The sequence below is a fragment of the Schistocerca nitens genome, chromosome 9 (genome assembly GCF_023898315.1).
Source record: "Schistocerca nitens isolate TAMUIC-IGC-003100 chromosome 9, iqSchNite1.1, whole genome shotgun sequence".
In the NCBI taxonomy this organism is placed as follows: domain Eukaryota; kingdom Metazoa; phylum Arthropoda; class Insecta; order Orthoptera; family Acrididae; genus Schistocerca; species Schistocerca nitens.
Genome location: NC_064622.1, coordinates 3,021,831 through 3,046,552, shown reverse-complemented (window position 1 = coordinate 3,046,552; position 24,722 = coordinate 3,021,831). Strand labels below are relative to the sequence as shown.

Genomic DNA, 24,722 nt, shown 5'->3' with positions numbered 1-24,722 from the left:
ACGAGAACAATGAGTAGTGGCAGACAGCTGTGTACAATCACGTGATCAATTTATTTCAGACGATAACAAATTCTCACAACGGCAGTGTTAGAGTTGTGGGGCTACTAACCCCAAGTCATTTACTGACACTTCGCTACCAATCTTCACTTGTTAGGCACGAGCGGACCACAGTAAGATGCCGACCATCGACTCACTGACATTTGCGGCCTACAAACACGGAGGTAGTGAAACCAGATGGAGGCAACGTAATCTGTGCCAATTGCAGGGGCGGGTTGTGTCTGAATATCTGCTAACGTGATCAACCAGTTTGGAAACGATGTGGCTCGCTGGTGTTGCAATCAAAGCCCCTTGCTACGACAGTCTGCTCTGCTGTTCCATATCCGAGAAACACAAGTTTGGGAGGTAGCTGCGAGCACAACACAGGGTACGTGTGTACACTGGTGGTGCCACGACACGGGAAGAGAACAGTATTTGAAACACTGTCGAGAAATATTCCTTTCGGTACTCCATTATTTCCAGAATTAATCTTCCATTCTGTTCTCTTCTGTGCGCGCTTTTCAAACTTAACGGCAAATTAAACCTGTTTGCCAGATTGTAAGTGGAACCCGAAACGTTGCCTTACCACATGCATACTGCGGGCATTCCACTATTTTTACTCCATTGTTGTATTAAGTATCTTGTTACGAGGAAAAAAATAAATTTATTTCGGTAACAGTTTAAAGCTCAACTGTCTGACGGAAGTAGTAGATAAACTTTCTGAGAGGGATCGATTGATATGTTGTTTACTTTCCTGGAAACCAGACAATAGTTGTTACCTGCTCTAGATTTTTGAGCCAATGTAAATTAATGGGCCAATAACTAACGAAGTCCCAGACGCTATGGGTGAAGTGACGAGAGTGTTGAGTGTGAAGTGAACCTTAAACTTACGACATAGCAGCTATATGTCTGTGCCGCATTGTCATAACACAACTAATACCTTGGACATAGTCTATACTATTATACAGGGCGTTTCAGAAGCGATGGTCAACAATTCACACATGGAAAGTACAGACTAAAAGTAGCTAAAAAGTTCCAATAAATATGGGTCCGCAAACCAACCGTTGCCGAGGTATCGCATTAATTCGAGTTGGGAACCAAAGTAAACGCCTCTGAATATCTCGGTATTTACGTTGGTACCTCAAGTCTTGGGATAGACTATCTGTTCGTTTACGTATGCGCAATTACTTCCCTTTCCGCCTGCGTGCACTGTGCCATACAGGCCTCACAATCAGTTACGAACGTGAAGGCAGCAAGGACACAGGTTACACCAATGAAGAGCACGTTGACATGCACTTCATGTGTGTCAAAGCGAACGGCAGTGCCCATGAGGCATGAAGAAGCCTGTCCTCTCCGCAGGCAGCCCGACACGCGCACATTTAGCCGTTTACATAAGCGCCTTACATAAACACAGAGTTTCGTACACCATGTACGAGAGGGTCGACCCAAATCAAAACACCCGACGTTGAGGAAACGGCGTTACGCATTGTACACGAACGTCCGACTACTTCAACAGGGAGCGTGCCCTGAGTCATAGTAGTGTGTGGCGGATTTTACATCGGCAAGTAACTCTCTCCATATCATCTCCAGCGAGTACAAGCCCACAACAATGCAGACTTCTCTCCTAGGGAGAATTTCCGTCAATGGCTGCAACAACAGTGCACCCTGAATCCCCTGCAAGCAGTGCTCCGGCATATTTTCATTTACGAGTGCACCTGCTTCTAACTCGAACGTATGGTCAACATTGGATCGATCAAAGAGAACTTGTACCATGGCCACCAAGGTCTCCATATTTAAATCCCATGGATTTGTGTGTGTGGGTCATGTCAAAGGCCTGGTCTGCGCTACCGAGGTCTACTCTCTTGAGGAACTACGCTTGCGGATTGAAGCAGCCTTCCAGCATTTACAGAATTCCTCTTGACTGCCTTAAAAGATTCGCAACTCATTTCAGGTACGAGTTCAATGCTGCATTCAAACACACGGACAACATTTCGAACACCTACTTTAACATTTCGAAATGCCATGTGTTCGTAGACATTGATAAACCGCAACAGAAAATGTGTTGTATCTCGACAACGGTTGATTTGTGGACCCATATTTATTGGAATTTTTTATAAGACAAGGCGTTTGACCGATTTACTTAAGTCTTTTACACAATACTCTAATAAACGTTATTATCCGCCCGAATGTTTTTTACAGTATTGTATAAAAAACTGAAGCAAATTGGTCAAAAACTTTTCGTGATTATATACTACGTAAAGCGTAGAGGTTTTTACCAAAAATCTGGACAGCTTCTAAACTATTTACTTCAAATTTTTACACGATACTCTGTGGACGTGTGCTGATATTATATGTACTGGGTAAAAAGGTAACGTTATTAGCAAAACTCTCGAAAAGTTATCGACTGATTTACTTCATGTGTATACGTATATACAAAGAGGAGACAATTTCCGAAGCTCCCTAATAGTTTTGGACCGATTACCTTCTCATTTTTAGAAGATACTCTAACAGACATTCGGGCAGACTTTTGCTACATACATTTTAATATGAACAATATGAAAATAGATGTGTAATGTTGCCAAAGTTCTAGAAAAGTTCTTGACTGGTTTCATTTAAACTTTTACACGATACTGTAATAGACATTAAGAGGCACATGAGTTACTTATTTTTTAAACAACAATGTATAGGTTTTCTGTTAAAACAGATTTCGATAAAGAAAACCCTGTGCTATGTTCTGTTGTCAAAATGAATGGTTTTGTTACCGTTCTGAGTCAGACAATTTGTTTCTCCCATATATATTTTTCTCATTACACGACACATGTTTTCAAAGAAGTGCGTACACAACTATGTGTAACTTCGTTTTCTCCCTAGCAGTTGATTTTCACAGAAAAGAGAAAGTTGTGTACATGGTTTATGAACTTGTGATCAGCTTAGTACTACGTAATACGAATTTGCAGTAACGGTTAACGAGGCTCAAGTCAGAGAGACGAGATAGAAGATGGACAGAGAGGGGGTGGGGAGAAAAAGGACGTAGAGAGGGGGAATGAGGAGTCGAAGAGAGAGATGTGAGAGGAGGAGATGGAGAGAAAGGGGTCAGGAGGTGGACAGAGAGAGGGCGAAGGAGGCGGTGGACAGAGAGACGTGGGAGAAGGAGATTAGGATGTGTATCCAATTTCGATGCATATTTAGTATTGTCGGAGTTGCTAGTAAAGCTATAAATGCAGTTGTCTCACATTCTCTAATTTCAGAGGTACTCTGATCGATTTTCCCGGGTGTGAAGATGAAGACCACATTGCTTTTGTAAGGGTGAGCAAGTACAGACACCACTTTCCACAACTCATCATCCTATCCTTGTGATGCGTAACACTGAACAGAAATTGTGCTTTTCCTTTATACTCTGGGTGTATACGAACGTACCTCAAGTACTAATATCGTTCCCATGAATGGTGCCCTCTAAGTCCACACACACGCGCAAGTGGCCTTTTAATCGTACCCCCACTCCCATCGTAGCACTTCAATTAATGTACTTCCAGTTTAAATGTTGTCCGATTTCCCGTTACTTCTACGTTTTATTCGCTTAACATGTTCTGTATGTAGCACACCTTTCGCTAGCTATGTGGAATGTAAGTTTGGGTCTCTCCTCACGAACCACGAATGAAGGTGCTTCGGTTCTTGATTTCCGTCGCAGATTGCTACATCGTAAATTGAACTTTCGCTCTTCTGTGCAGAGTGTGTTGAAATGAACAGCACACACGAGAACTGCATCGGACACGGACTTGAAGCCAGATAATTGCCATTTTGCACGCGAAGTTTTCATTAAAGTCAATTTTACAAGTAATAGTCACGGTTTGAGACGCAGTTCTAATCCGTTAGGAAAGTGTGCTGACTATCTGTTGGAACAAATGCAGTGATACTGCTAGGCGGTCATAGATACGAGCCGAAATCAGTCCGTCTGAAAATTTGAACACATTTTCACATTAACACAGACAGTGATAAGAAACCAGACGGCATAGCATACGACATAATTCGCTTCTCTAGGTAACCACACTAACTGCAACCAGCCGGGTACTAGCTCTGTTGTCCGCAGCTCGTGGTCGTGCGGTAGCGTTCTCGCTTCCGGCGCCCGGGTTCCCGGGTTCGATTCCCGGCGGGGTCAGGGATTTTCTCTGCCTCGTGATTGGGTGTTGTGTGATGTCCTTAGGTTAGTTACTTTTAAGTAGTTCTAAGTTCTAGGGGACTGATGACCTCAGATGTTAAGTTCCATAGTGCTCAGAGTCATATTACCTCTGTTCATTTGTTAGTAGCAGTGGGTCTAATCTTTAAAAGCGCTGATGGAACACAAGACATGGCAGAAATGGAATCAGAGATACTACCGATAGACCTGGTCTTAAGGATCAGAGATAAAATACGGCCCAGCATGTATGGTTTGGGTTTTACACGATTTCCTTCAATAAACTGGGGCTAAAGTCATAATGGCTTAGCGAATTTTGTTGGTTACAAACTCGGGCTTTTCTCAGATTATGCAGTTATTTACGAGGAGATTATCCTTGGAAAGATTGAGGTAATGTACATATAGGTCCCGATAAAATATGAACGAGTCTTAATGTAGAGAAATGGCAGTTTATAGTCTTCACGAAACAGACCCAAGCTGAAGGCAACTCAGATGTGCGACCCGACGCAGAGCGTTGCAGAGACTTAAGTAGGTTTTTAACCACACGAGCGTCCGGCAGCTCTCGGTAGTGAGCACTATGTGTGTCCCTTCCATCCAGCTGCGATCACCTTTCCGCGCATGCGTAATTTCTGCTATTGGCCTGGTAAATTTCGACGCCCCCACTCCATTACCATCAGTCGTATCATTCAGGAGTGACAACAAGAACTACCGCCATCAGATGGTGTCGAACAGTTGTTTCGAAAAAAAATAATATTGTGTCACTTTGACAATGTTATCTGCCGGCAAGTGCATTTCGAACAAGTCCTACGGGAAATCCTGAAAAGTCAGTTGTGATACTGTTTCACAACAGTATTAGTGTGTCTCAACTGGAGTCGGATACAGAATAAAAATATTTTGGAATAACAATATGTAGAGATATGAAGCGGAGCGACCATATAGACCCAGTTATAGGTAACGAAAATGTGTTGAATATTACAGAGGAGAGAGTTGGAGACGACGAAGTTGAATGTGGCAGAGAAGAGAGTCACGACACAGCTGGATATGACAGAGGAGAGAGAGACTAGAAAGTTGGATATGACAGAGGAGAGTGTTGAATATGATAAAATTGGATATGAAAGAAGAGAGACTCGGAGATGACGAAGTTGGTCGTAATAAAGGAGAGAGTTGGAATGACGAAGTTGGATATGACAGTAATGACTAGGTAGCTGTCGAAAAGATTGATTCGTCAGAGTTCTGTGATGTTACAGCCCTTGAAAGTGTTGACTAAAGCGCAAAGCCCGTGGGGCGCGCTCACCTGCCGGACGCCGTCTCGCACGAACTCGACGCCGTAGGCGGCGGCGGTGTGGGGGTGGACGAGCAGCCGCGTGGCGTGCGCCCGGAGGGCGACGTGCAGGTTGTGGCGCAGCCGCACGGGCCGCAGGAAGGCCTTGGCCGTGGAGCAGCGGGAGCCGCGCCGGATGGTGCCCTGCGCGACCATGAAGCCCGTCTGGCGCTCGCCGTTGCAGTCGCGGTGCTCGTAGCCCAGCTGCTGGCCCGCCTGCACGAACGCCAGCGCGAGCGGCGTGTGCCACGGCGACTCCTGCGAGTGCGTCAGACACGTCTCCCATCACTGAAGCCACATCCCTCGCAAGGGCGCCTGCTGCTCACGACTTTGGGCTCAGGTTCTCCAGGAAAACTGTCAAGGGACTTACGCGTATAACACTATACAGGGTGTAACAAAAAGGTACGGCCAAACTTTCAGGAAAAATTCCTCACACACAAAGAAAGAAAATGTGTTATGTGGACTTGTGTCCGGAAACGCCTACTTTCCTTGTTAGAGGTCATTTTATTACTTCTCTTCAAATCACATTAATCATGGAATGGAAACACACAGCAACAGAACGTACCAGCGTGACTTCAAACACTTTGTTACAGGAAATGTTCAAAATGTCCGCCGTCAGCGAGGATACATGCATCCACCCTTCGTCGCATGGAATCGCTGATGCAGCCCTGGAGAATGGCGTATTGTATCACAGCCGTCGACAATACGAGCACGAAGAGTCTGTACATTTGGTACTGGGGTTGCGTAGACGAGAGCTTTCAAATGCCCCCATAAATGAAAGTCAAGAGGGTTGAGGTCAGGAGAGCGTGGAGGCCACGGAATTGGTCCGCCTCTAACAATCCATCGGTCACCGAATCTCTTGTTGAGAAGCGTACGAACACTTCGACTGAAATGTGCAGGAGCTCCATCATGCATGAACCACATGTTGTGTCGTACTTGTAAAGGCACGTGTTCTAGCAGCACAGGTAGAGTATCCCGTATGAAGTCATGATAACGTGCTCCATTGAGCGTAGGTGGACGACACTAAAATGAGTTCTAACATGGAAATTAAGCGTTTCCGGACACATGTCCGCCCGCATCTCGTGGTCGTGCGGAAGCGTTCTCGCTTCCCACGCCCGGGTTCCCGGGTTCGATTCCCGGCGGGGTTAGGGATTTTCTCTGCCTCGTGATGGCTGGGTGTTGTGTGCTGTCCTTAGGTTAGTTAGGTTTAAGTAGTTCTAAGTTCTAGGGGACTTATGACCACAGCAGTTGAGTCCCATAGCGCTCAGAGCCATTTTTTTGACACATGTCCACATAACATCTTTTCTTTATTTGTGCGTGAGGAATGTTTCCTGAAAGTTTGGCCGTACCTTTTTGTAACACCCTGTATATCACGTTGTTTTGTTTTCTTATACAAGAATAGTGTACAATTCTTGATTTCGGCTGAAGATGATGAGTAGGAAACTGAGCTGACAAACCTAGATTACTTACCAATGAAATTGACCGAGAAAGCTTGCACTGCCGTACAAATATAAGCTGTTCAAGAACTCCTGGTTTCTGAGCTATTTCAGGTAATGTGGGGGTTTAATTGAGACAGAATATACTGAATTTGATATCATTTTATTCTCAAAAGTGTGTAAACTGAAGAAATGAAACTGTACAGAAAGGCGTGATGGGGTAGAGAGGGGAAGGGGGGAGGGGGGGAGAATATTTACGCCATCGAGTTAACAACGAAAGATTTATTCGAGATGATATTTGTAAAACATATGAGTAGTTCAGCGTAGCCAGGTTTTCAGTTTAAGATAAGACGGATCCTTGTGGCCAAAAACGCTTTCAGATACTTAAAAGCGTCGTAGCTGCACCAGCCGAAGCTAACAGTCGCTTGGCCACGTTTAGTACCTTTGCACTACAGGTCTGAATGAAAGTGTTCCACAGGTGTACTGACTATGGAGAGTTGAGGGGATAAGAAAGCAGTTATTTGTAAATACCTCCAGGGTTTCAGAGGACAGCTGAGTGTAAACTAAAAGTCATACACAAAGTACAGTCACACCTGTGCAGAGAGCATCTTGCAAAGTTTTTTAACTCACATCATAGGTGCTCTCTGTGGCTACCGTTTGTAAGGGGGCAAACGTCACTACGTGGGTGCAGTTCTTTGAAGTCGCATTGACGAACGAACCAGAAGAGCCATCTTTGGAAATCTGTTTATTGGGTTGCGTATTTGCAGGCGCAAACTAATTCGATGCTACAATACGGAGTGGATGGATTGTTTACTTGCTCTGACGTGCCCGCCCGCTGGTGCTGCTACGCGATGGTGCCCACTACGAATCTAAATATGGAGAGACGATCCGTCCAAAATGTGACTGGTTTCAGTATGGCATGCAGTTTTCTCCTGCCACAGTTGGGCAGACTTGCCTTACCTGCACGGTGAGCAGTCCGCCCGTGGCGTGGTAGCGCGAGTTGCGCGCCAGGTAGGGGTTGCGCTGGTCCTCCGACTTCCGGAAGTAGGGCAGCACATGGCGGTAGCCCCAGCCCGGGTTCCCGAGCGCCTCCCACGTGTCGTAGTCGAGGCGGTTGCCGCGCGCGTAGATCATGTAGTTGAGCACGCTGGAGCCGCCCAGAACCTGCAGCGGGACAGACCGCGGGCCGCCGCGTCAGCGCAATAGTGGCAGCGGTACATCTTACCACGACACACGAGACCTCAGGGCGGTGTTTAGGGGCGCACGCGGAGGGTCGTTCTTCTGGGACGGGGGACAAAGTTGTTCATTTTCGTTTCATCATAGCAGGTGGGCATGCTGGATAATTAAAGGTTGAAGCTAGACAAGCGTCAGGAGTGGACAACTGCGTCGAAGCAACCTAAGACCTGAAGACCGAAGAGTTAGTTACCTGTTCCGTAGATCATTTGAACGAAGCTTTCGTCGAAAATGTGTGGAAAGAGTCAGTTTATATAGGATATGTATACTGATATGTTTAACATTAATGAACACACTTTTTTTAATCCTACTCATGCAACTACACTTAAAAACAAGTTTTTTACATGTTACCCGTTTTTGAATACAAATTCTTCCATGCAGTAGAAAGTGTTATCCAGGAGAAGTGATTTTAGGTTAGATTTAAAACTTGCTTTGCTACCTATCACACACTTTATGTTACTGGACAAATGATCAAAGATTTTTGTTGCTGTATTTTGAACTCTTTTCTGACTACTGGCAGCTTTGATAATGGATAATAAATCTAAAAATGGTTCAAATGGCTTTGAGCACTATGGGACTCAACTTCTGAGGTGATTAGTCCTCTAGAACTTAGAACTAGTTAAACCTAACTAACCTAAGGACATCACACAGATCCATGCCCGAGGCAGGATTCGAACCTGCGACCTAGCGGTCTCGCGGTTCCAGACTGCAGCGCCTAGAACCGCACGGCCACTTCGGCCGGCAATAAAGGTAATTTTCTCTCTAGTTTTGTAGGTATGGAACTCACTGTTCTTCTCAAATTGTGATGTATTACCTATGACGATTTTAAAAGGCTGATATATATACTATGGCGGCGGAGTTAAATAGCCTGCCTCCTCAAAGAGTTACCTACATCACGATCGTGGATCAACATTACAAATTATTCTCACTGCTCGCTTTTGTACACTCAGTATTTCTTTCCAAGATTATCAGTTTTACGAAGAGCAAAGTAGCAGAACGTAATTGCTTGGAAAGCCCAGTAATGCAGTTCCTCCAGTTGAAGTTTTCATCAGCATGTACATCAGAAATTTGGTTCATTCTGCGCTGTTCGCTGACTCTTGCTTAAGTGCTACATCAGTTGTTGGTATGAGTTTCTTGTATGCAAACAAATATAATGTGTTTTTCAAAATTTAGGCAATTTATTTTCAGAGAATCTCTTTATAATTCTTTGTAAAACATAATTTGCAATCTCTTCTGTTGCTTTCTTTCTAATCGGATTTGTTATGATACTTGTATCGTCTGCAGAAAGTAACAATTCTGCTTGTTGAATGTTAAATGGAAGGTCATTCACATATATAAGGAATAGGACTGAACCCAAAATAGAACCCTTTGGGGCACCGTTTTTGGTTCCTCCCCAGTCACTAAAATTTTCTGCACTCCAACATTGTTTGAATTATTCAGCACAACTTTCTGCATTGTGTTCGTTAAGTATTGTTAAAACCATCTGTGTGTAAAGCCATGAATTCCATAAAACTCGAGTTCTTGTTGTAGGGTAACTCAGTCGACCAAACCTTTCAGAATGCAGTCTGTGATGTGCTAAGTAAACTGTTATTACTTAAATGGTGAGTACATTACTTTTTCGAATATTTTGGAAAAAGATGTCAGTAAGGACATTTTTGTGAAGAGGAAAGAACGGCAGAAGTTCGATTTAATCTGTGAGGTAGCATGGAGGCGGGATTATATCTGCCTTTCATCACAACTTCTGTGGAGAGGTTAATTTTAAAGAACATTGCAGCGTTTTCGTACACTGTGCGGTGGTATGAGGCGTCAGCACTAGGGGCATAAAACTGTGTTGTTGTATTGTTCTTGCTTGTGCACATTCCGTAACCTGCAGATGCCAGTGGACTCAGATCTGCTTTGTACTGCTCAAACACCATTGGTCCCCACCTATACATTCACCTCCGCGCCCTGTCGTACAACAGATGCATCCAGCAGTCTGCATGCACGCTGCGCAGCATTGTCAGCAAGAACTAATACGGGCAGGTCATTCATTGGCTCAGTTCTTACAGGAATTTGTTAGGCGCGCTAGGCCGCCCGGATCATTTGGGTTCCACGCCGTGCGATCACCGGCTGGCCCTGGTACGGCACTTGAAATCCCGATTCAGCACGCTTGACCGACATCTGCCTATTTCGCGTTTTCTTTATGCATAACCACAGCACTGGTATTAAACTTGTTAGTAAGCAAGGGCTGTACAATTCTTCGGTGGGAGCCTTTAGTGAGATTGCTGAGCTAGTAGCTATATGGAGGGGCGGTATCGGTGGAAGGAAAGGACTTGGTAAATGAAAATCTATTAAACTTTTTCGGTTCTCATCAAGGTGTTTGATTTCTATGATTTTTTTTTTCATGTGCTATGAAACTGTTATCCCAAAACTTATTTTTTCTTTACTCTGTTCTCGAAGACATTGAAAGGTACCAACTCGGTATTTAAGTGGAGACGATTCGCGATGTATAATTCCCCGTCCAGTGGTAGAATAGGGAGACAATTTGGCAATAGCAGGCTAAAATCAGTGGAGGACTAGGGCATAATAATCCTCGTCATAGGTCAAAACTACAGGGGCGGTCTTTATTAAGACATTAACTTCTTGTAATATGGATCCAGAGTGTGTACGAATTGAGGAAAGAAAGAAATTCTTCGCTTATGGCTGTAGAAATTTTTATTCCGAGTTACACTACTGTCAGGCATCTATAAACATACATCAGTAGTGTCAGAAACGTACAGCGTTGAGACGACAACAGAGTGAACAAAAAACTTGGGAAGCCTTAACATTCACCTACGATTATTCGGTGCCGTGTCACGACACAGATACAAGTTGTAAGTAACGGTATCCTCGAGGGCTGTGTGCAGCTTTGTAGCCTCTTAACAAATCATGGGTACATATATACAGAATGTGTTTATTACAGTACTCAATAATAAAAAAATAAGGAATCAAGATACTTCAAAGTAGTGGAGTAATGAAAAGTCCTAAAACTTTGTTGGATAGGTAATAAGATATGAAAGAACGGATAAAATTCTGCTAACAAAGAGGGGAGGGAATTAGATCAAGTTATTTTTAAAATGCCCATTTATTCATGTAGTCCAAGATTTTCTGTGTGACTGTGCCAGCTGGCTTATTCTGTTACTGAGCAAAGGAATACCGAGAGGCAGAGGTCAATCAGAGCTGCTTCTTACTGCAACGTATCCTAAAAGGACTACTGAATTCTTCAGCTTTGGAAACAAGACTCCATATGAAGCTTTCATAAACCTGACACATGCAGAGCTGTGCTCTACCGAAACTACTGCTCGATAGTTTTCGCACAGTACACAAACGACGTGGTAAGTGGTAGGATTACCCGTAGTATTGGTACAAAAGAAACATAAATGAATGTGTGAAGATGGGGCCGGGCCGCACGACTTCTCTCTCTCTCTCTCTCTCTCTCTCTCTCTCTCTCTCTCTCTCTCTCTCTCCACCTCTCCCTCCCTCCTTCCCCATCTACCCCCTTCCCTCTCTCACTCTTTCTTTTACGTAATTAGAACCGCACATCGTTCAGCGTTTGTCGATTGTGCATTTTATTTCCTTTCGAAACGCAAAAATGCAAATTGCATTTTGTAAGTAATAAAAATTAGTTGACTACGTAGCTTCTGTGCTTTTTTGTGATCAAAGCAATTACTTTTGATGCAAGTACAGTGCACAGGCGCAAACACACAAAAAATTCTATATAATTATTGTTATTCTGTACTCAGTAAACGTTCTTCGTCATGATCAAAGGCACGCGTTTCCTGTAGTTATTGGTAAGTGCGAAAGTTGTTCAGCAATAACACACTAATGATTCATACAGGGTGAGTCACCTAACGTTACCGCTGGATGTATTTCGTAAACCACATCAAATACTGACGAACCGATTCGACAGACCGAACGTGAGGAGAGGGGCTAGTGTAATTGTTTAATACAAACCATACAAAAATGCACGGAAGTATGTTTTGTAACACAAACCTACGTTTTTTTAAATGGAACCACGCTAGTTTTATTAGCACATCTGAACATATAAACAAATACGTAATCAGTGCCGTTTGTTGCACTGTAAAATGTTAGTTACATCCGGAGATATTGTAACCTAAAGTTGACGCTTGAAACCTCCGACGTTCAGTTGCGTGTTGTAACAAACACGGGCCACGGTCGGCGAGCAGCATCTGCAGGGACATGTTTACGATGACGACCGTGTTTACGAGTGTGGCTGCAGTGCACTGTTGTGGTTTGGTCTAGCTGTCGCAGAGTCCGCATGTAGCGCTTTCTGCTATTGTTATTCTGCATTCGTCTCCGCACGCAGACCAACTGTAGTACACCGTGTTACCAGACGTCTGTGATAGTGTAGTGTTGTAGGAACTGTGACCGTGGTGTATTCGAACTCTGAAAAGGCGGACATGATACTCATCTATGGCGAGTGTCGACGAAATGCAGCTGAAGCCTGCAGGGTGTATGCAGAACGGTACCCGGACAGAGATCATCCAACGTGCCGCACATTGCAAAACATCTACCGCCAACTGTATGCAACAGGTATGGTCGTAGCACGCAAACGGGTCCGTAACAGGCCCGACACAGGAGAAGCGGGCGCTGTTGGTGTGTTAGCTGCTGTTGCCATGAACCCACACATGAGTACACGGGACACTGCGAGAGCCGGTGGACTGAGTCAAAGTAGTGTCATGCGCATACAGCATCGTCACCGCTTTCACCCGTTTCATGTGTCGCTACATCAGCAATTACATGGTGATGACTTTAATCATCGAGTGCAATTTTGTCAATGGGCATTAACAGAGAATGCGTTGCAGTTCTACCTATTTACCGATGAAGCGGGTTTCACAAACCACGGGGGCAGTGAATCTACGGAACATGCATTACTGGTCCGTGGACAATCCTCGCTGGCTCAGACAGGTAGAGCGACATCGACCGTGGACTGTAAATGTATGGTGCGGAATCATTGGCGACCACCTCATTGGTCCTCACATCATTGGAAGGGCCCAAACAGCTGCAACATACATCGCGTTTCTACAGAATGATCTGCCAACGTTGCTCGAAAATGTCCCACTGGAAACGCGTCGACGTATGTGGTATCAGCATGATGGTGCACCTGCACATTCCGCAATTAACACTAGGCTGACCCTTGACAGGATGTTCGACGGGCGTTTCATAGGACGTGGAGGACGCATAAATTGGCCAGCCCGTTCTCCTGATCTTACGCCTCTGGACTTCTTTCTGTGGGGTACGTTAAAGGAGAATGTGTACCGTGATGTGCCTACAACCCCAGAGGATATGAAACAACGTCTTGTGGCAGCCTGCGGCGACATTACACCAGATGTACTGCGGCGTGTACGACATTCATTACGCCAGAGATTGAAATTGTGTGCAGCAAATGATGGCCACCACATTGAACATCTATTGGCCTGACATGTCGGGACACACTCTATTCCACTCCGTAATTGAAAACGGAAACCACGTGTGTACGTGTACCTCACCCCTCATGGTAATGTACATGTGCGTCAGTGACAAAGACCAATAAATAGGTGTTAGCATGTGGACGTAATGTGCTGTTCCAGTCTCTTCTGTACCTAAGGTCCATCACCGTTCCCTTTGGATCGCTACGTAATTCGGTGCTCTCCGATACACACGATCGAACAGCGGAGAAGTGGTACTCAAGCGTCAACTTTAGGTTACAATATCTCCAGATGTAATTAACATTTTACAATGCAACAAACGGCACTGATTACGTATTTGTTTATATGTTCAGATGTGCTAACAAAACTAACGCGGTTCCATTTAAAAGAACGTAGGTTTGTGTTAAAAAACATACTTCCGTGCATTTTGTTATGGTTTGTATTAACCAATTACACTAGCCTCTCTCCTCACGTTAGGTCTGTGGAATCGATTCGTCAGTATTTGATGTGGTTTACGAAATATATCCAGAGGTAACGTTAGGTGACTCACCCTGTATATGCTGGACAAAGTATAGAAGCGATGTTTGATATGTTTTTGTTTCGCTTTTTTTACCTTTATTTGAGCAAATTGTGTTTTTACTACGACGTCCCTCTGTTTCGTGGTACAAATCAACACTTTTCGAGTAATGTTTAAGTATCAGACCAGAGGATAACTTTGTAGAACAAAAATGTTGCATAAGTTACGCGGCCCTTTATACATCCTCCATCAGTTTGTAGACTGTGCACCGCTTCCGGTTTCTAGGGGAATCTAGTAAGACACTGATAGCATACACAAATAGTGCGATCGGAACTGGGTAACGTCCGATAGATATGCAACACACTTAACCTAGAGGTAACTCGGTTACGATCTTAACTGACCAAAGCTACCAGGAAAAGTAACGTAGTCTATGCTTGCTTACGACAGTCTACGGCAGCCTTCGGTAGTTTTACAACTCCAGACACATGCAAGGGTTTACGGTACACTTCATAGCTGTTGTTATGTGCAGCAAGCCTTCAGACTGTGAAGTGTCAGGGACTTTGGTGAGCCTACGAGTACGGGTGTCGGTGGGAGGTGTCGGGTGCGGTGTTCAGCCACTGTGCGGTGTTTATTTACCTTTCCGCGCGGCCAGTTGCAGCGGCCACCGCGCATGCCCAGACAGGCGGCCCCCGAGGGCTCCGTCTTGTACTGCCAGTCGAGGGCGCTGAGCTGCAGGTAGGCCGCCAGCGACGGCACGTCCGACACCTCGTTCTCGTCGCCCCCGGCCTCCAGCAGCAGCACCGACCACCGCCGCACCTGCAGCACGACATACAACGTGCAGGCGGCAAACTCGCCTTCTGAAAACTTGCTGAAGTTTTGTCAGAGTTTGACAACTGAAGACACGTATATCGGCCTGTCAAGACTTGAACAGTATTACGCTGAAGTGCGAGGGATTTTTTTTTTTTTTCTTCTTCTTGAAGGTGCGATCGGTCGCGAAATTAAAACCACAACGAAAAGCCTGAGAAACTTTGCGCAGATGCATTGTGCAGTGCCTCTAGTGTGCCTGTGGATCGCGTCACGTCGCACTTTTCATTTCTGAGTCCACAGTGAGGACGTAAAGTGGTCTAGAACGACAGACTCACCCGTCAAGTGTAAAGTACGTGCTGTCATTAGCTTTGTTCTTACTGGGGGTCTCGGCCTGATTTCGTGGGGACCACATAATGCGACTGCCGTGCGTGATAGCAAAGTGTGGCAGTGGCGGAGGAAATTCGAAGGAGGACGTGAAGAAACTAGTATCCGTGACGCGAGTGATGAGAGAGTGAAGTGAGTGTCAACTGACGAACTTGTTAGGAGAGTGGAGCAGGCGACTCGAGAAAATCGTCTGTGAAGGGGAATTCAGAACAAGCAAAGAGGAATGTTGTAACCAGGCATTGTCCTTCTTCAGGACAGTACTCCAGTGCACACTGAAACTGCAGAATGCAAATCCCACAGCAGCTGTTAGAAACAGTGTGTTCCACAGATTGAACGTATTATTTAAGCTGCACAAATGCCTGCAAATGGAACATCAGTTGGCTCTGAGCACTATGGGACTGAACATCTTAGGTCATAAGTCCCCTAGAACTTAGAACTACTTAAACCTAACTAACCTAAGGACATCACACACACCCATGCCCGAGGCAGGATTCGAACCTGCGACCGTAGCAGTCCCGCGGTTCCGGACTGCAGCGCCAGAACCGCTAGACCACCGCGGCCGGCGAACATCAGTTGGGTTGGTGCGTAAGTTCTTAGCGTTTTTCACAAAATATACACTTAACATAGACTTTGACTATCAATAATATATTCTCTTGCACTACTTACAACAGTCTGCTAACACTGAGGTAACTTTTCCGTTTCACGACTAGCACAACGCGCGGAGACGTCCTCCCGATCTAGCATCACTTCGCGGTGTTCCTGGTCGTCGTTCTTGAATTAATTCCGGAAGACGTCTGAGTTGCTGACAGTAAGTACCAGCAGCGGTGGTCACACCCCGGGGGAGAAATTCGCAGTACATCGCACCGTCCCTGTTCCACCAGATACGTAACATTATCGTCTGCGGATGCGTGCAGTTCTTTGTACGGGGCGCCGCTGCTTTGTTGGGGCTTAACCGTTCCTTTCTTTTCGTTATGCTAGTATAAGGACACCATTCCTCGTCAGCAGTAACGATCCAGGACAGCAGCGGTCGGTGTTGTTCACGAGGCAACAGATAACGGGCATGAAGAGATGCAGATGTGGCCACACTCTCATTTTGTGGCTTTGGGCTTAGAGCGTGCAGTACGGAAACACTCGATATTTGAACCTTCCACATTGTATGCAAACGTCACACAATGGTGGAATGATAACAGTTTATCATATTTGCCAGTTCGCGAGTACACTAACGTATATCGTTGCGGATTAACGTGTTTAAATTATCGTCATCAAACTCGAGGGTCTTCCTGAACGTGGACACTCACTAATGTCAAAACGGTCCCCCTTAAAACGAGGAAACCATTTTCTTCCCGAGCTGTGTCCACTGGCATTATTCCCACAAACGTAGCAAATATTTACAGCTGCATCCGCTGCCGTCACCCCTCTACTGAACTCAAACGGAAGAAGATGTCGAAAACGTTACGATTTCTCTATTTGGCACGCTATTTTCTAGCGTGCACAGCTCCATCTTCAACTCCAAATGACATAATGACAGTACGCAAACTCAAATAGCAACAGTGAACTACAAATAAAAAAGGACAATCGATAAATAAACGCAAAGCAGTCGGAATAGTAACATGCAAAAAAACAGCGCTACGAAGTTATGCACCGACCCAGTAAAAATGTGTACATTCTGTACCGCAGTACGACTCCCACTGTATCAAACGGATATGCCAAACATCTCATATGTTCGCAGCTCGTGGTCGTGCGGTAGCGTTCTCGCTTCCCACGCCCGGGTTCCCGGGTTCGATTCCCGAGGGGGTCAGGGATTTTCTCTGCCTCGTGATGACTGGGTGTTGTGTGCTGTCCTTAGGTTAGTTAGGTTTAAGTAGTTCTAAGTTCTAGGGGACATAACCATAGACGTTAAGTCCCATAGTGCTCAGAGCCATTTGAACCATTTGAAACATCTCATGCTGCACTCCACATGAGAAGTAACTGTTCTGTAGGAAACACAAAGTGAGCAGTGTGTCACGAGTGGCATCGCTGTGAAACCACAAAGTGGAAGAATTTTTTCTGAAAATAGGTGCACCTTATGTTAATTTCCGTAGTGAGAAAATAAAGATTGTATCAAAAATTGTACTGCTTATAAAGAAAAGTTAAAGGTTACAGTCTGAACTGTTCCTTTGAAAAGAACAAAGCCGATTTCATTCGCCATCATTGTCTTCTCAGCCCATCTGCTCCCTACTCCACCTTTAACGATCTCATCATCGAAGGCATGTTAACTCCTTAGAGAGGGAGAGAGAGGGAGAGAGAGAGAGAGAGAGAGAGAGAGAGAGAGGGTGAGGGAGAGAGAGAGACCGAGAGGGAGAGAGAGAGGGAGAGAGAGAGAGAGAGAGAGGTAGGTTTCAAGATGCAGGCAAGCAATAGTTCCTTACATGGAAGACGCAATCATTGAGCCATTAACAGAGTTCGTGGTGTACGACATGGCGGCCGGCCTCGAAACGCGCGTTGGCGTGAAGAAGACATTGTCTTCGAGCAGGTCTCTGAGGCTGTCTGTCGTCTGTGTTTGCTCGTTCTGCATTGTATTGCTTTACCCTCAGCTGCACAGGGAACCTGCTTGAGCGTTGATGATGCTTGGTTTGTGGGGCGCTCAACTGCGCTGTCATCAGCGCCTGTACAAAGTCCCGGTTTTTACACAGTCCAGTTTTTTATACGAGCCAAGGGAGGCACTGTCACGAATGATGATGACATGATGAGGAAACACAAACACCTAGTCCCCGGACAGAGAAAATCCCCAACCCGGTCGGGAATCGAACCCGGGAACCCGGGACACGGAGACAGCAACGCACGCCACTAGTCGGCCAGCCGTGGACTGCTTCAGCGTCACAAACGATTGCCGTTCATTAATAATGTGTATGATCGAAAGAAAGATGTCAAAACCCTGGGACGTCACAAATTCTCACTTGATGCAGAAATTTTTGTAGAAACATACGGCTTAATACGACTACTTTTCAGTACAGATTGCAAATTAAGTAGAATGGTTTCTGCGACAGTGACGTAATGACAAAATACGGTCGCTAGTGCCTGGGAGCTTCGCCTATCTAACTCAGGCACATAACTTCAACTTGGAACGGGCGAAGCAGAAATTGAATTTCGTTTGGACTAGCAGGTACACTAAGGGTATGACAGGGATACTTTTCCGATCTCGACTCTGAAGCTGGTGTACAGCACGGGCTGAATTTTGTTTACGTGGCTGTATTGGATGCCCATCTGCTTGGAGTGATGAGAACAACCTTAATAGCTCTCAGGTCACCTGGCAGCCCATATAGACACTCATTGAATTACCTCAAGTTCGGAGATCTACACATACGGTGCTCGCCATATTGATTCTTTCCTCTCCTGTATATATTGCAAATATTGTTTAAAAAGAGAGCAGTTACTTTATAACAAAAAAAAATTTCCCATCTCTTTGTGTGTTTGTGCGTGTAAATGTAGGTCTGCGTATAAGCGTACTTACTTTGAGGAAAAAAATACTGTTGCGGTAATCCCAGTAACTTTCTTTTTTGGAAAGTGAGGCTGTGGCTATTGTAACAAGTAAAATTAATTACTGCTAATAAAGAAGATAACGGGAAATGAAGAAATTGAAACAGTGCATATGTTATGATTATCACTCATTTCTAAGGATCTACTTTTTAACTTTAAGAGACTGCTCTTCCACAAAGACCAAAGACCATATCAATGAATCATAGCGGCAATGCACTAGATACTATAGGGCGGATTTTAGATCACCACAGATAACTTAACGTTGACTGTCAAGAGTGGGTTTGCCCAAAATTTATTTATTGTTCCATCTAGAGCAATGATTTCCAACCTGGGGGTAATTACCTTTTGAGAGGTAAAGTGAAATTTTCTTAGGGATAAAAACAAAAGGATTCGATTGTGTTTCGATCAATAAAGTAAATAATTTTTAAAAGGCCATTGCTATTGTCGTTATTTCACAAGATTACAACACTGATTAGAAAAGTTAGAAATCATTAATATTTTTTTCAGAAACTTGCATTATCGTGTGGCATATTGTTTTGGAGGTTATAGCTTGTGAAACGAATATAGGTACATCATATTCCTCACCTAGTCCACCGAATACACACATACTGAATGTATTCGCAATTACGAATAAGGACAACCAACAGCTGTAGAATGGAATGACGACAGTGAAAATTTGTGGCGGACTGAGACTCGAACCCGGATTTTCCGCTAATCGCGAGCGCTCGCCTTACCGTTCTGCTATCCGTACACGACTCACGGCCGGACCCAAACTTCCATACGTCGTGAACCTCGCGTCTGCGGCCTGTGCTCGTACATCCGTTACGTATATTCACGTACAGGTCACACGTTGTACTTGAAAATCGCTTGCCCGGTATCGGCAGAGAAATACGACTTAGCAGTGCCTGAGTTCAATTACGATGCAAAGGTCCTTTGGATACGCATGCATTGCCTGTTCCTTTGGGCACCTACAAAAACAGAATACAATTTATCTTTCGTTATTTTAAAAATAAAAATGTTTAGATGAAATTCTTTTTTACTCTAAAGTTTAGTTAGGCACTAATGTTGATGAGTGGGACGATGGGGTGAGCAGGATGGCGGGGGGTGGGGGGGGGGGTGGGGGGGGTGGTAATGGTTTCGGAATTCGGAAAGGCTGGAGCCTACAGTCCTGAATATTTCGTCTCAAATAACTTATTTCTAAACTCCACTTAACACGAGTAGTCACAAGGGGTCCGTGAAACGAAGACCAACGTGTTTTGGTAGCTTCATTAATCTCCGAGATACGTAAAGCAGATGTGATTTATAAGAGGGACTGTCGTAATTTTTTGCATCAGAGCAGCAGGTCTGTATGAGACAGATTCGTTGAGATAACTGTCATGAACGATTTGACGTGAAATTACGTCATAGAAATACATTGAATATGCAGATTTTGTCCTGTAGTGCAGATTTTCACTGCCAGGATTTTAAAGTTTTGACGATTTCTGTTTTATGGTCATTAGGACATAGCCCAAGCTATGTTTCACTGCCTAACGTTTCACCTCCTAATGCCTGATGAGTTTGTTTCAGTTTGAAAATTTACTTAGTACTTTTTTATAGCCCCTGCCGATGTCTCCAGCATTAGAAAGGTAACGTGAAGCACTGAAACAGACCTTAGACAACGTCTTAATGATCATAAAACAGAAATCGCCAGATTCTTTGTCCTGCTGTAGTGGCCGTCTGAAGGCTGCACCAGCCAGACATTTGCTGTATTCTCCAACCTCCGTCGAGAGTGGCGTAAACATCACTCTTTGATTGCCTCGGCGATACTGATTGCCGCGAGAAGCGACGTTACATAAAAAATTGAAAAGTTTTCAGAAAACGAAATTGGTACCTGTATATAGGCGGCAATGAACTTGGGAAAAAACGTTGTTCTTAGTCGCGTTAACACTGCTCACCGCCTATGTCAAAAAAGAGATAACATATTTAACGAGTCGAGTCATAGAATGTCACTTGAGGCGAAAAGTTTAACCATGGACCTTGCCGTTGGTGGGGAGGCTTGCGTGCCTCAGCGATACAGATGGCCGTACCGTAGGTGCAACCACAACGGAGGGGTATCTGTTGAGAGGCCAGACAAACGTGTGGTTCCTGAAGAGGGGCAGCAGCCTTTTCAGTAGTTGCAAGGGCAACAGTCTGGATGATTGACTGATCTGCCCTTGTAACAATAACCAAAACGGCCTTGCTGTGCTGGTACTGCGAACGGCTGAAAGCAAGGGGAAACTACGGCCGTAATTTTTCCCGAGGGCATGCAGCTTTACTGTATGATTAAATGATGATGGCGTCCTCTTGGGTAAAATATTCCGGAGGTAAAATAGTCCCCCATTCGGATCTCCGGGCGGGGAATACTCAAGAGGATGTCGTTATCAGGAGAAAGAAAACTGGCGTTCTACGGATCGGAGCGTGGAATGTCAGGTCCCTTAATCGGGCAGGTAGGTTAGAAAATTTGAAAAGGGAAATGGATAGGTTAAAGTTAGATATAGTGGGAATTAGTGAAGTTCGGTGGCAGGAGGAACAAGACTTCTGGTCAGGTGACTACAGGGTTATAAACACAAAGTCAAATAGGGGTAATGCAGGAGTAGGTTTAATAATGAATAGGAAAATAGGAATGCGGGTAAGCTACTACAAACAGCATAGTGAACGCATTATTGTGGCCAAGATAGATACGAATCCCACACCTACTACAGTAGTACAAGTTCATATGCCAACTAGCTCTGCAGATGACGAAGAAATTGAAGAAATGTATGAGGAAATAAAAGAAATTATTCAGATAGTGAAGGGAGACGAAAATTTAATAGTCATGGGTGACTGGAATTCGAGTGTACGAGGTGTGGCTAGAAAAAAACCGGACTAGTACTGGTGAAACAATAAAACAAATGCAATAAGGCTGAAAGTCGCGTGGCCTGTCACGTGACTCTCGCTCCGCCTACTGCTCGAGTTTCATCTGCCTCCTGCACTCAGTCTGCCCGTGGCGTCTGTTTTAAGTAGTTGACGTTTTGTCTGTGCGTCGGAAAATGTTGAGTGTACAGAAAGAACAGCGTGTTAACATCAAATTTTGTTTCAAACTAGGAAAATCTGCAAGTGAAACGTTTGTAATGTTACAACAAGTGTACGGCGATGATTGTTTATCGCGAACACAAGTGAGTGGTTTAAACGATTTAAAGATGGCCGCGAAGACACCAGTGATGACACTCGCACTGGCAGACCATTGTCAGCAAAAACTGATGCAAACATTGAAAAAATCGGTAAACTTGTTCGACAAGATCGCCGTTTAACAATCAGAGCAGTGTCTGAGTTAACAGGAGTTGACAAGGAAAGTGTTAGGCAGATTCTTCATGAAAGTTTCAACATGAACAAAGTGTGTTCAAAAATGGTTCCAAAGTGTCTCACAATTGAACAGAAGGAACGCCTAAGAATGATTTGTTCAGACATCCTGGAAAACATTGAAAGTGATCCCACCTTCTTACAAAATGTTATTACTTGCGATGAATCGTGGTTTTTTACTTACGATCCCGAAACTAAACGCCGATCGATGCATTGGAAAATTCCTGGTTCTCCACGACAAAAAAAGCACGAATGTCAAAATCGAAATTCAAGGCAATGATGATTGTTTTTTTTGACATCAAAGGGATTGTGCACATTGATTGGGTACCAGAGCGACAAACAGTGAATCAGCATTACTACATTAGCGTCCTGGCTACCCTACGTGAGCGAGTACGGAGAAAACGGAACGATTTGTGGAGAAAAAAGTCATGGATCCTTCACCAAGACAATGCCCCAGCTCACAGTGCTTTGTCAGTGAAGACGTTTTTGGCAATACACAACATTCCCATCTTAGATCATCCACCCTACTCACCTGATTTGGCCCCCTGTGACCTTTTTCTTTTCCCTAAAGTCAAGTCAGCTTTGAAAGGAACTAGATTTGAGACTGTTGAAGCAGTAAAAGAAAAAGCGACGGAAGTAATGTATGGACTTACCGAAAATGATCTGCAGCATTGCTATGAACAGTGGAAAATTCGTATGGAGCGGTGTAGAGACCGAGGAGGAGAGTACATTGAAGGAGATAACATGAAATTGTAAATAATTGTAAATAAATGTTTTTTCCAGCATCAGTCCGGTTTTTTTCTAGCCGCACCTCGTAGGAAAAGGGAGAGAAGGAAACGTAGTAGGTGAATATGGATTGGGGCTAAGAAATGAAAGAGGAAGCCGCCTGGTAGAATTTTGCACAGAGCACAACTTAATCATAGCTAACACTTGGTTTAAGAATCATGATAGAAGGTTGTATACATGGAAGAACCCTGGAGATACTAAAAGGTATCAGATAGATTATATAATGGTAAGACAGAGATTTAGGAACCAGTTTTTAAATTGTAAGACATTTCCAGGGGCAGATGTGGACTCTGACCACAATCTATTGGTTATGACCTGTAGATTAAAACTGAAGAAACTGCAAAAAGGTGGGAATTTAAGGAGATGGGACCTGGATAAACTGAAAGAACCAGAGGTTGTACAGAGTTTCAGGGAGAGCATAAGGGAACAATTGACAGGAATGGGGGAAAGAAATACAGTAGAAGAAGAATGGGTAGCTTTGAGGGATGAAGTAGTGAAGGCAGCAGAGGATCAAGTAGGTAAAAAGACGAGGGGTAGTAGAAATCCTTGGGTAACAGAAGAAATATTGAATTTAATTGATGAAAGGAGAAAATATAAAAATGCAGTAAATGAAGCAGGCAAAAAGGAATACAAATGTCTCAAAAATGAGATCGACAGGAAGTGCAAAATGGCTAAGCAGGGATGGCTAGAGGACAAATGTAAGGATGTAGAGGCTTGTCTCACTAGGGGTAAGATAGATACTGCCTACAGGAAAATTAAAGAGACCTTTGGAGATAAGAGAACCACTTGTATGAACATCAAGAGTTCAGATGGAAACCCAGTTCTAAGCAAAGAAGGGAAAGCAGAAAGGTGAAAGGAGTATACAGAGGATCTATACAAGGGCGATGTACTTGAGGACAATATTATGGAAATGGAAGAGGATGTAGATGAAGATGAAATGGGAGATACGATACTGCGTGAAGAGTTTGACAGAGCACTGAAAGACCTGAGTCGAAACAAGGCCCCCGGAGTAGACAACATTCCATTGGAACTACTGACGGCCTTGGGAGAGCCAGTCCTGACAAAACTCTACCATCTGGTGAGCAAGATGTATGAAACAGGCGAAATACCCTCAGACTTCAAGAAGAATATAATAATTCCAATCCCAAAGAAAGCAGGTGTTGACAGATGTGAGAATTACCGAACAATCAGTTTAATAAGCCACAGCTGCAAAATACTAACACGAATTCTTTACAGACGAATGGAAAAACTAGTAGAAGCCGACCTCGGGGAAGATCAGTTTGGATTCCGTAGAAATACTGGAACACGTGAGGCAATACTGACCTTACGACTTATCTTAGAAGAAAGATTAAGGAAAGGCAAACCTACGTTTCTAGCATTTGTGGACTTAGAGAAAGCTTTTGACAATGTTGACTGGAATACTCTCTTTCAAATTCTAAAGGTGGCAGGGGTAAAATACAGGGAGCGAAAAGCTATTTACAATTTGTACAGAAACCAGATGGCAGTTATAAGAGTCGAGGGACATGAAAGGGAAGCAGTGGTTGGGAAGGGAGTAAGACAGGGTTGTAGCCTCTCCCCGATGTTATTCAATCTGTATATTGAGCAAGCAGTAAAAGAAACAAAAGAAAAATTCGGAGTAGGTATTAAAATCCATGGAGAAGAAATAAAAACTTTGAGGTTCGCCGATGACATTGTAATTCTGTCAGAGACA

The 24,722-nt window shown here is 44.3% G+C and overlaps 1 protein-coding gene across 1 annotated transcript in view; it reads right to left on the bottom strand.

The window, feature by feature from the left end:
* The window catches only part of LOC126203057 (glucose dehydrogenase [FAD, quinone]-like), a 158,293-nt gene that overhangs the window by 28,174 nt on the left and 105,397 nt on the right, over positions 1-24,722 (bottom strand). The window contains exons 3-5 of the mRNA XM_049937295.1: positions 14,798-14,977; positions 7,925-8,128; positions 5,502-5,786 (exon numbers count right to left, since the gene is read on the bottom strand). Of these exons, the coding sequence (XP_049793252.1) occupies positions 5,502-5,786; positions 7,925-8,128; positions 14,798-14,977 (669 nt within the window). The remainder of the gene's footprint in view (positions 1-5,501; positions 5,787-7,924; positions 8,129-14,797; positions 14,978-24,722) is intronic.